The sequence below is a fragment of the Brassica napus genome, chromosome C9, assembly GCF_020379485.1.
Source record: "Brassica napus cultivar Da-Ae chromosome C9, Da-Ae, whole genome shotgun sequence".
In the NCBI taxonomy this organism is placed as follows: domain Eukaryota; kingdom Viridiplantae; phylum Streptophyta; class Magnoliopsida; order Brassicales; family Brassicaceae; genus Brassica; species Brassica napus.
The window spans coordinates 26,565,922-26,577,917 of NC_063452.1; the positions used below are offsets into that span (position 1 = coordinate 26,565,922).

An 11,996-nucleotide genomic window follows, 5' to 3' on the forward strand; every position below is an offset into this window, starting at 1 on the left:
TTTTGTATATATTATTAATGAATAAGTGTTTCTTTTATATAGGGTTTACAAGAGAGATAAATGGAAATACAATAATTGAAAAAATTACAAATCATAAACATAAACTAATTAGGAAATAGGCAAGTTGTAGCCGTCTCTCTCTCCTCTCCAAGTCTCGCGGCCGCCTCTCTCTCTCTCTAGGGTTGGATCGTCTCTTTCTCTCTAGGGTTGGATCGTCTCTCTCTAAGTGTATGGGCCGGTTATGGACCGGGCCGGTTATGGACATCCACCAATTGCTCTACAAAATCCTTAAAAGCTTTTGCCAAGTTCCAACATCCATGAAAGCAGTGCTCACCCAAAAAATGAATAAAACATCATCTTAAGATCGAAGCAATACGTAAATCTTGAAACAGGGTTTATTATATGTTCTTTTGAGCCATCTGCAACAATCTGAAAATGGCGGATAGATACGAGAACCAAGCTCTTGAGATGCTACAGGTATGTTTCCGCAGCACCCAAAACTCAGATCCAAAGATGTTTCATTGTTTTCTAAATGTAAAACCCAATATTCTTGTTATAATATCTTCAAACAAAAAGTTGTTTGTCTGAATCTTATTTTAATTTTAACACAAAACAGGGGAAGTTTCAAGCAAAGGTTATATGTTGTATTCTTGGAATCGGAGGTCTCGTTGCTTGGAACAGTCTGCTCACTATTGCAGACTACTATTACCATGTTTTCCCGGTTCGTTTCTGTCTCCGTACGGTTAAATTCTGTTTTCGTTAAGAAAAAGTTGAAATCTAATGTTTTGTTTTGGTTGAAAACTTGTATGTTGTTTGTAGGATTATCATCCTTCAAGGGTACTAACACTTGTATACCAGCCGTTTGCGCTTGTAACAGTTGTGATTCTTGCATATCACGAATCGAAAATCAATACCCGGAAACGCAACATGATTGGTTACACTATATTTACAATTTCTACGTTATTGCTAATAGCTGTAAGTCAAAACCTAATGTCTCTTTTTTATCTTACAATAAAGAAACTGGATCTTGATTATGGACTGAAGACTCTTATAAACTTAAAAACAGTTGGACTTGGCAACAAAAGGACGTGGTGGAATCGGACCGTATCTCGGTCTATGCACAATCGTTGCTTCTTTAGGCCTCGCAGATGCTACCGTTCAAGGAGGAATGATCGGTGATTTATCCTTGATGTGCCCTGAACTAATCCAGGTAGTTTAGATAAAGCTTATTTTGGGTTCATAGCTTAATAGTTCACTATTGAACCAACCCCAAGCTCTAGAATTTTTCTAGAAATATTTTAAATTTTCGCCACCTCATCAAAAAGTTCTAGAGAATTTTTTTAAAATTAAAACATCAAGATATTATGCTAGAAATTTTTAGAGATTGAGATAATTTTTTTACAAGATATTTTGTACTTTTAGAACCTATAAATAGCTTTTTCCTAATTCATCTGGAACATGTACATGAAGGTAAACAAGCAAAATAAAAACAAGTTCAAATAAAGAAATTGTCATAAGTTCTATAAGTATTTTTCAAGGGATTTTAACATTTTTAAAAAAAGAAACGTATTTTCAAGAGTTCTTTCATATTTTTCTCATATTTAGAGAGTATTATTTTCTCGGGTTCTTGGCGTATATTACGGTCTTGAGGTAGGCTAAGGACTATCAAAGTTTCTTTACATTTGGAACGTATGACAAGATCTCGGTCTCGATTAAACAAAGTTTACTAGGGATACATCTTCTTGCTTCTTTGTAGTCATACATGGCTGGTCTGGGTGTAGCTGGTGCTCTAACCTCAGCTTTTAGGTTAATGACTAAAGCAGCCTTTGAGAACTCAAACGGCGGTTTACGGAAGGGAGCATGTGAGTTTAACATTTTTGAAAACCATATAAGAGTTTCCAAGTGTTTGCGAACTTCATTTCTTGTTTTTATTTCCCTTTTTGCAGTGATATTCTTAACAATCTCAGCATTGATACAGTTTCTCTGCGTGATGCTTTACGCATATGTTTTCCCGAAACTTCCCATTGTTAAGTATTATCGAAGAAAAGCCGCCTCTGAAGGATCTAAAACTGTTACTGCTGATCTTGCTGCTGCTGGTATTAAAAGTCCATCATATTTGGTAAACTCAGATTCCTCAAAAGTTCTTGATTCATTTTTCTGAACTTTTTTATTAGAAAGATTCTTCACTACTCATGGATTAGTTTCTTGATTCTTTTATGCAGACTGATGATGTTTCCAGTTATCAAAGGCTAAACAAGAAAGAGATATTGCATCAAAATATAGACTATGCAATGAATCTATCCCTCACCTACATTTTGTCATTATCCATTTTTCCGGGGTTCTTATATGAAAACACGGGACAACACGGGCTAGGCTCTTGGTACGCGCTTGTCCTAGTAGCTATGTACAACTGTGGGAATTTGATCGGGAGGTACACGCCGCTGGTGAAATGGCTCATGTTTGAGAATAGAAAATGGATCACCATTGCAACTTTGTCACGTTTTCTCCTCATCCCAGCGTTTTACTTCACTGCGAAGTATGGTGATCAAGGATGGATGATTATGCTTGTTACTTTTTTGGGATGGACAACTGGACATCTTAATGTTTGCATTCTAATCATTGCTCCTAAAGGCTACAAGGTAATCTATTTTTTATTAAATAAAGATTACGGATTCGTTCTGATTTTGTTAAAAGAAATTTTATTTTTTATATTTGTGAAGGGTCCAGAAAAAAATGCGTTAGGGAACTTGCTGGTGGTTTTTGTAACAGGAGGTATAGTTGTAGGAACTTCTTTGGGTTGGCTATGGCTTATTGGTAAGAATAATGCCTTCTGATTACTTATCAAACCAGTAGAGTGTAAAAGAAGTTTGATTTGGATTGTTGACGTGGTAGATGATCCTTTTACTTCTGTTATTGTTGTTTGCTTCTCACGGATCTGAGGTTGTTAAAAGTATTAATTTATGTAAGTACAACTAGCAAAATGGCGTTCTGTGTGTGTTTCCATGAGTTTTAAAAAGTCTCTTTTCTCCGTCATAGCACACTAAAGCGTAGACCCAAACACTTCGGTCCTCTAGAGCGAGGTTATGCTTTAGAAGAAGGTGCGCGCCTTTGGCTTTTGTTCTAAAGCGCCTTAAACGCTCAGAAAAGTGTGCCTTGATGATCTATTTGTGTGCATGGGGTTTCAAAATATTACTTATTATGTATGCTAATGCAACTTCAAAATCATTAACATTTGAATTTCTACTTTTTCTAAAATAATATATATGAAATTATGTATAATTCTATAAAAAATTATTTACAAAGTTATGAGGATAACCGAATTAAAAGCAATTAAAAATAATATGATTTTAATTTAATCATAAATAATATGATTTTAATTTATGGTTCAGTTAGAAAAAATAGATGCAACCCTAATGTACAAAACATAATTGAACTGATCCAAATTATTATACTGAAAACCACATATCTAATTAAGATAAAAAGTTAACGACATAGCTATATTTTACACAATCTTCAGATTATTTTTGTTCATATAAATTACAAAACGATTTAAAACTTATACAAAAATTAAGTGAATATTAAGCACTATAATTTAATTATTTTATAAATATTTAGATCCGTATATGAATATGATAGAATTACCTAGTCATAAGAAAAAGAAAGCAGACAACAATCAGTTTTAGTTAAAGTAGATAGTTCTTGTTGATAAAATTTTGTATTATCATTTTCTGAATATATATGAAATTTCAGAAATTAAAGTGAATAAATACTATTAAATAATAGCATAACTTAGATATAATTTTAATATACTGTGTGATATTACCAAATTTGAATTTTTATATTAACTATGAATCTTTATATGTCGTCTAACAGCTTTTGTTAATTATTTAATTAATTCAACTAAATAGTTAACTATTTCTAAAATAAAATAACTAAAATATTTATACCCATTTTCTAAGATTGCAATCTAATAAAATGTTACTACATCCTTAAGAATATATATATACACATTTTTTTAAAAAAATATTAGAACTTTATAAATATATGTCTTTCAATGTAGATCTACGATTTCCACTTTTTTGGCCATTACTCATTTACTCGCAAATCTGTGGTCTCCACCTTTATGATAGACATGGCCTTGTTCTTCTTCTTTTTTAACCTTGGAAATTATTTATTTAATTGGTGAGCGAAAGAAATAAAAGAAAGGGAAAATAAAAAGGAATCAAAATATGAGCTTTGGCACCATTAAGGCCGGTTTGGTGAAGCTATATTTTAGGTGCCAGAAAATATTAGGAATTTCGAAAGCATTAATTTTAGAAAGTTTGTTGTGATGTTTTTTTTGGATGCAAGTTTGATCCCGGCAAATAGGTGAAAACACTGATGTTACTTGTTAGTAGTTAACATTCTTCTTAATGCTTTCAAGGTGAAAGAGTTGAAACTTTTTTTGACTTTTAACTAAAACAATATTTAGGCATTACAATGACGGATTGGGACATGGGCACCAAAGAGACATGTTCAACAAGTTGCTTTTGGTATCACAATACGACGGGATAAGCATGGGAACAAAAGAGACACGTTTAGCAAGTTGTTTTAGGTCACATATATCTAGAAAGAACTCAAGAATTAATCGTGCTTAAATTGGAGTATTAGAAGAATGAATGATACAATAAAATAATATGCGATATCGTGTGTATGAAACCAAAGTACGAAGAAAAATTATGTAGTAAAACTAGTAAACAAGTCTTTCTAGTCTAAAAATTAACGGACCGTCTGTCACACATATAAAACCTATAGATCGAGTGAGCGGGCGTTAAAAGCCCACTAACTTTAGACACAGGGTGTTATAGTTCAGTTTTGCTTTCATGTGGATAGCAGAAAATTCCAAACACTAGATTTCTTTAATATGGGATTCAGATTATCTCAAGCAATCGTTCAACTCGCTCATCTCCACGCAGTGCCGTCCCATACTTTTGAGAGGCTTCAAGCTTTGAAGAAATTGTAGCCCTCCAATACAAACAATATGTTGTTCAAAATTAATTATAAACAAAAAGAAATAGAAGTTTGCTAGAGAATGGTTCAAACAGTAACCAATAGGTTAACCTTTGAACAATTTGACTATTAAACAAAACTAACATCTTAGAAAATGTGGCCTTCCAATTACAATTATATTTTGTGGCCTAAAGCAAATGCTTTATGTGCCTTATAGAAGGAACGGGCCTGTCTCCACGTTATAAGAATCTTGTTTTGATTCTACATGAAAGCTTTGATCGTACCAGAATCAACAAACCCGTTGACTCTAAAAAATCCGCAAAACGTTTTGCAAGGTTCCAACATCCATGACAGCTTTTTCCTCACCTAAAAAATAAATAAAAAGTATCTTGAGTTGAATCCAATACTTGAATCTTCTTCTTTTTTTCTGGTAAAGGCAATACTTGAACCTTGAAACTTAGTTAAAAAAAGAATTGAATCTTGAAACAGGGTTTATGTTGTTTTGAAATTGCCGACGGATACGAGAACCAAGCTCCTCAGAGGTTCCAGGTAAGTTTCTACAACACACGAAACTCAGATCCAAAGATCTTTCATTGTTTTTAATCGTAAAACCCAAACTTCTTGCTTTTTTTATTTGTTAAAATTTTATAAAAAATAAATAGGGGAAGTTTCAAGCAAAGGTCACATGTTGTATTCTTGGAATCGGATGTCTCGCTTCTTGGAACAATATGCTCACTATCGCAGACTACTACTACCATGTTTTCCCGGTTCGGTTTCTATTTGGTTAATTGTTTTAGTTATCTTAGGAAAAAAAAGTTGAGATTTTTTATGTTTCTTTGTAGGATTATCATCCTTCAAGGGTGCTAACAGTTGTATACCAGCCGTTTGCACTTGGAACGATTGTGATTCTTGCATACCACGAATCAAAAATAAATACCCGGAAACGTAACCTGATCGGTTACATTATATTCACAATATCCACGTTATTGCTAATAGTTGTAAGTAAAAACCTTAATTATGTCTCTTTTTATCTTACAATAAAGAAACTTGATCTTGATTATGGACTCAAGATTTCTAATAAACTTAAAAACAGTTGGATTTGACTACAAGAGGACGTGGTGGAATCGGACCTTATATTGGTTTATGCGCAATTGTTGCTTCTTTTGGCCTCGCAGAAGCTACCGTTCATGGAGAGGAATGATTGGTGATTTGTCTTTGATGTGCCCTGAACTAATCTAGGTATTTGTAACGTATTTTAAGATCTTCTTTTAGGTTAAACAAACTAGAGATGCATCTTCTTGTTTTTTTTTTTCTTTTTGAGAAAGGGCGCATCTTCTTTTTTTTTTCGTAGTCATTCGTTGCTGGTATGGGTGCAGCTGGCTCTAACCTCAGCTTTTAGGCTAATGACTAAAGCAGCCTTTGAAAACTCAAACGACGGTTTACGCAAAGGAGCAAGTGAGTTTTAACATTTTTGAAAACCATATGAGAATTTCCAAGTCTTTACGAATTTCAATTCTTGTTTTGCGTTTTTTTTTTTTTTTGAGAAATACCATGCCCTAGCACGACAACATATTTTTTCTTCAAAAATAGTACACAAAGGAAACAATTTCTAAAATAATATTTATTAAAAGTTAAAAAAACTTTTAAAATTTTATTTGGATTTCGTGTTTAGTATTTAGAGGATAGGAATGGGATTAGAGTTTAGGAGTTAGCTTAAATTAGTTTTTTTTTCTTGTCAAATAATTGATATTTTCAAAAACTTTTACTATTGAATGCTATTTGATGATAAAGTTTTCAAAGTGTTATTATAGAGACTTGTTTTTCTTATCGTTTTTGCAGTGATATTTTTAGCGATCTCAGCATTGATACAGTTTCTCTGATGCTTTACGCGTATGTTTTCCCGAAACTCCCCATCGTTAATTATTATCGAAGAAAAGTGGCTTCTGAAGGATCTAAAACTGTTAATGCTGATCTTGCTGCTGCTGGTATCCAAAATCAATCATATTCGGTAAATTCAGATTTTTCATGAATATATGTTTCTTGATTCTTTTTTAGAAAGATTCTTCACCTTATTCATTGTTTAGTTGTCTTGATTCTTTTCTATGCAGACTGATGATGTTTCCAATAATCAAAGGTTAAGCAACAAAGAGCTCTTAGTTCAAAACATAGACTATGCAGTGAATCTAACACTCATCTACCTTATATCATTATCCATTTTTCCGGGGTTCTTATATGAGAACACGGGACAACACGGGCTAGGCTCTTGGTATGCGCTTGTCCTAGTAGCCATGTATAATTGTGGGAACATGGTTGGGAGGTACACACCGCTGGTGGAATGGCTCAAGATTGAGAACAGAAAAGGGCTCACCCTTGCGGTTTTGTCACGTTTTCTCTTCATCCCGGCGTTCTACAAAGTATGGTGATCAAGGATGGATGATTATGCTCGTTTCTTTATTGGGATTGACGACTGGACATTTCAATGTTTGCATTCTCATCACTGCTCCTAAAGGCTACAATGTAAGCTATTTGATTTTTACGTATATCGAGAAAGATTTGATTGTTTATTTTCGTTTGCTTATTTACAAGTAAACAAATGTTAATGTGTGGTTTTAATTTTAAAAAACATTATGTTTGAATATTTAAACGCAAACGCAAAAAAATACAGCACTGTTTGAGACTAAAACAATGGATAATCGGTCTCATATTTGTTCTGACTTTGTTAAATAAAATTTTATTTTATTTTTGTGAAGGGTCCGGAGAAGAATGCGTTAGGGAACTTGCTCGTGGTTTTCTTAATAGGAGGAATAGTTGCAGGAACTTCTTTGGGTTGGCTATGGCTTATTGGTAAGAAGAATGCCTTCTGATTACTCCTCATTTCTCATTCACCAAAACAAGAACATTGTTATTTGCTTCTAATCTTGTTATATGATATTATCCTTGAAACCGGAGTATATTTAGTTACATTTGCTATATCTGGGGTGGAAAAGAATAATTGTCTGCTAGTAATTTTTTTTGCTACAACCGCCATAAGAAAATAAAACAGCTGAAAGAAATGACAAACAAACCATAACACATGGAACTAGAGATGTTGAAGATAGTATACTATTCATTTATGTTTCCAACTATATAACTTTAACCAATGTTCTAAAAGTCGCTAGGCTGTAACTAGGCGCTTTATAGAGGACTAGCGACTAGGCGGATTATTCGGGGCCTAGGCGAGGCCTAGGCGTTAGGAAATTGTTGATTTATTTTATATATTTTATACATTTGTATAACATATTTTAGTTTTTAAGTTTAATTATAAAATTATTGTGATGAGTTATCAAAATTAGATATACAAAACAGAAGAAAGTAGACAAATTTGTAGATTTGTAATAATATTATTGTTTTATTTAACATATATACACAATACATTTGTATAATATATTTTAGTTTTTAAGTTTAATTATAAAATTATTGTGATGAGTTATCAAAAATAGATATACAAAACAGAAGAAAATAGACAAATTTGTAGATTTGTAATAATATTATTGCTTTATTTAACATATATAGACAATTTTAGATCGATTTTAACCAATTTTAACTGATTTAGAACAGTTTAAACCAATTTGAATCATATAAATCGGTATAAATCGAATTTTAAGAAAATCGTTTCGGATAGGACCGAGTTGCTGCCTAGGCGCCGCCTAGACCGATTTTTAGAACCCTGAATTTAACATAGCAGAATACTCTATTTTTAACCCGTCTTACAATACCAGGTACAAGATTATGGATTTTTTTTTTTATAAAAGATATTATTTAAAGGTTGAGAAAACAAAGTGTACAACCAAATGCCTAGTGGGCTAAGTAGCCTTACATAACCAAAACACTATGGACTGAGGCCGTACATATCCTAAAACTGAGCCAAACAATAACTCATTAGTAGCTACAACAAAACTTAAGTTGATTTTTGTAATACATCATGTGTTTGGTTTGAACTAGTACAATGCTTGCATGGACCATAGTGCATGTCCTCCATAACTAATCCTCCATTATTATCCCTTATATATTAATCTTGAAGCTTTACAACATGTTTTCGTAGCCACGTGTCATCACGAGAATGATTCTTAGAATTGTTAGAAAATTAAGTTGGTCCATATAAACATATACTATGTTTTTTTTTTAAACTAACTATCAAATTAATTAGTATTGTACAAAAAAATATTTTTTATTTCCTTAAATAAAAGCTACGGAATTACCTAATATAGTTAACATATATATGACAATTAATGATTATGAATAATACATGTTTGAAAGTGACAAAAAAAAAGAATAATACATATTTGATAACAATTTTTATAACCTTTTTTTTGTTCAATTTTATACTACGTAAAGAAATTAAACAATCACATTAAGCATATAATAAAAAAAATTAGATTTTTTCTTATATGTTATATTTTGAATTTTTAAAAACGACTATAAATTACTAAAAAAGTAAAAGTCTCACTTTGAAAATTTTCTTATCAATGATTTAACTTTTTTTTTCAAGCAATATACAAATGACCATATATCGTAGGGATGAGCGTTCGGATACACGTTCAGATACAAGTTCGGGTTCGTATCGGATATTTCAGTATAAATATATAAAACCCGTTCGGGTATTTCTACACTTCGAGTCGGGTTCTAGTATTTTATGTTCAGGTTCGAGTATTTTATGTTTGGGTTCTGATATTTTGGGTAGGGTTCGGATATTTAAATTTTGAAGAAAAAATAAATAAATTATTCATTGTTTAAGTTTTTCGTATTTAAAATATATTTTAACTTTACTGGTTTTCTAATTTTTAAAAAGATTAAAATATTAATAGGTTTGGAGATAAATACACTAATTTAGTTGTTGTTTAGAAATTTTAGATGCAACTTTTGTTAATGCAAGAAACAAGAGCTTGATATGTATTTTAAGTGAGTAGCAAATGATTTTGTCCATAATTATATGTATATTATCGAATTTTAAACAATAAGCATCATTAATATATAAATTTTGAATAAAATGAGAGAAGTAAACTAGAAATATAGGGTTAAGTATACTTATGTTTTGTTATCTTCGGATATCCATTCGGATTCGGATATTACTCGTTCGGCTTCAGATATTACCCGAACTGGTGAAATAAGTAATTTTGTTGTTGTTCTAGAATTAGATGATTTTTTAGACCAAGCTGGTGAATATATACTAGACAGACATTTATATTTCGAGTCTGTACTTATATTCTATAACAGCTTGATATATTAGATTAGAACACTCACCTGTTAATATAGTTTGCCGGTGATTTTTTTTAAATTTTGATTCTTAGATATGTATCTAGAGTGAAAATAATTTTACAGATGTCTATTTTTTAAATTGACACTTATGTAATTCACCGAATTCATAGAAGAAGTTAAGAAAAAAAAACTTAACTCATTTCAATGAAACAAAGACGAGAACGAAAGCACAATTTTATAGAGATAGAAAATGAAATCATTTATGGAGAGTCAATAGTAAACAAAGTGAGAGTAGAAAAACCTAATCCCCTTTCGTTATTATACAATCGATGTTGCCTATTTGGTTTTGGTGATTTGTGTTAGCCGCAAAACTTCATTTTCTTTTGTGCATACGAAGTCTTAAAAATAATTAAAATGAGATGTAATACGTTAACTATTCAACAACGATGATATATTTAAGAGATCAATATTTGTATTCGTCATTTTATAATCGATAAAGATTGTAGTGTTGCAAAATGTTAAAACCTTTTAATAAATAAACATTATTATAAAAACTCATTCTGCGCATGCGCTCGGTTATTAATTATCTAGTTTTCTTGTAATCTGTAAGTGTTATTATCCTTGGAACCAGATGATATTTGGTTATCTATGCTAAGTAATTGTCCTTTTTACTGATAACATTTTATCGTACCATTTTTTTTATTATGTAAGGCTTAGATCAGATAAGGTAAAGTCTTTATCAATGATTTTAATAAGTTTTTATCAATGATTTTATAAGCCTTCACCATCGCAACTTCATTTTTTTCACTTTTGTAAATGATTTATAAGTCCTTCTAAATTATTTTGTTAATCCATATAAGCTTTATACATTATTTTGTAACTCTTATAAATAGTTTATATGTATTTATAAATATTTTATAAAATAGTATAAATTATTTTAAATTTTATAAATGATAATTGTAAACTTTTAAAACACTTATTCTTTATTTTGAACTCTTACAGCTGGTTTTATTATATTTTCTAAGTGATTAACAGGCCTATGTAAATGATTTATATGCCTTTATAATTTCTTGTATATTATTTATGAAAATTCATAACCAATTACAAGTTTTTATAAAAAAAGATTTTAAAAATAAATTCCAATTTAGTGATTTTTTAAACTTTTATCAAATTTCAAAAACTTTTATAAATTATTTTATGAGGTTTTAGTGATGAAACCCCTCAACTAAACTTTTTAACTCTTTTCATCCATATACGAAATTATAGACAGAGGATGACATATATTAACAGTTTATAAGTTAAGGGTTTAAAACATTAAAATATTAGTATTCAGAAAACATGTCCATAACATTGGAATGTGTCATCAGAAGGATCTATGACTGCTCAATCGAGGGGAAGCTTACGTAGTTGTACTCTTTTTACCTAACTATGGTTTTTCCCATTGGGTTTTCCTAGAAAGGTTTTTAACGAGGCAACAAAGACGTTAAGCGAGAGCGGAGAGTGACACCGGTCCCCAAGGAGAGTGTTACGAAACTTAATACAAGATGGATGATCAAGGGGGAGTGTTATAAGATAAACTTTGAAATGATCCTCCACTCCTTTACCAACTCAAGCACTATGATCATCTACTCATCAAGCACTATGATCATCTACTCATCAAGCACTATGATCACCCACTCATTTACCAAATCAAGCACCATCTTTGATATTTTATGTATTGTTGCTCACTATAAATACCATCACTCATCTCACTCTTTTGTACACAATTACAT

At 31.3% G+C, this 11,996-nt stretch overlaps 2 protein-coding genes across 2 annotated transcripts; both read left to right on the plus strand.

Annotated features, from left to right (window-relative positions):
• The first annotated feature begins 316 nt into the window (after positions 1-316).
• Positions 317-3,033, plus strand: LOC106351408 (equilibrative nucleotide transporter 3). Its single transcript, XM_013791213.3, has 8 exons — positions 317-477; positions 617-721; positions 820-975; positions 1,067-1,210; positions 1,757-1,862; positions 1,947-2,119; positions 2,223-2,639; positions 2,721-3,033. Exons 1-8 carry the CDS (start codon positions 436-438, stop codon positions 2,832-2,834), a joined length of 1,257 nt encoding a protein of 418 aa, XP_013646667.1. The 5' UTR covers positions 317-435; the 3' UTR covers positions 2,835-3,033.
• A 3,359-nt stretch (positions 3,034-6,392) lies between these two features.
• LOC106349890 (equilibrative nucleotide transporter 3-like) lies at positions 6,393-7,853 on the plus strand. Its single transcript, XM_048767800.1, has 4 exons — positions 6,393-6,444; positions 6,861-6,997; positions 7,098-7,403; positions 7,740-7,853. Exons 1-4 carry the CDS (start codon positions 6,393-6,395, stop codon positions 7,851-7,853), a joined length of 609 nt encoding a protein of 202 aa, XP_048623757.1.
• Positions 7,854-11,996: the final 4,143 nt, after the last annotated feature.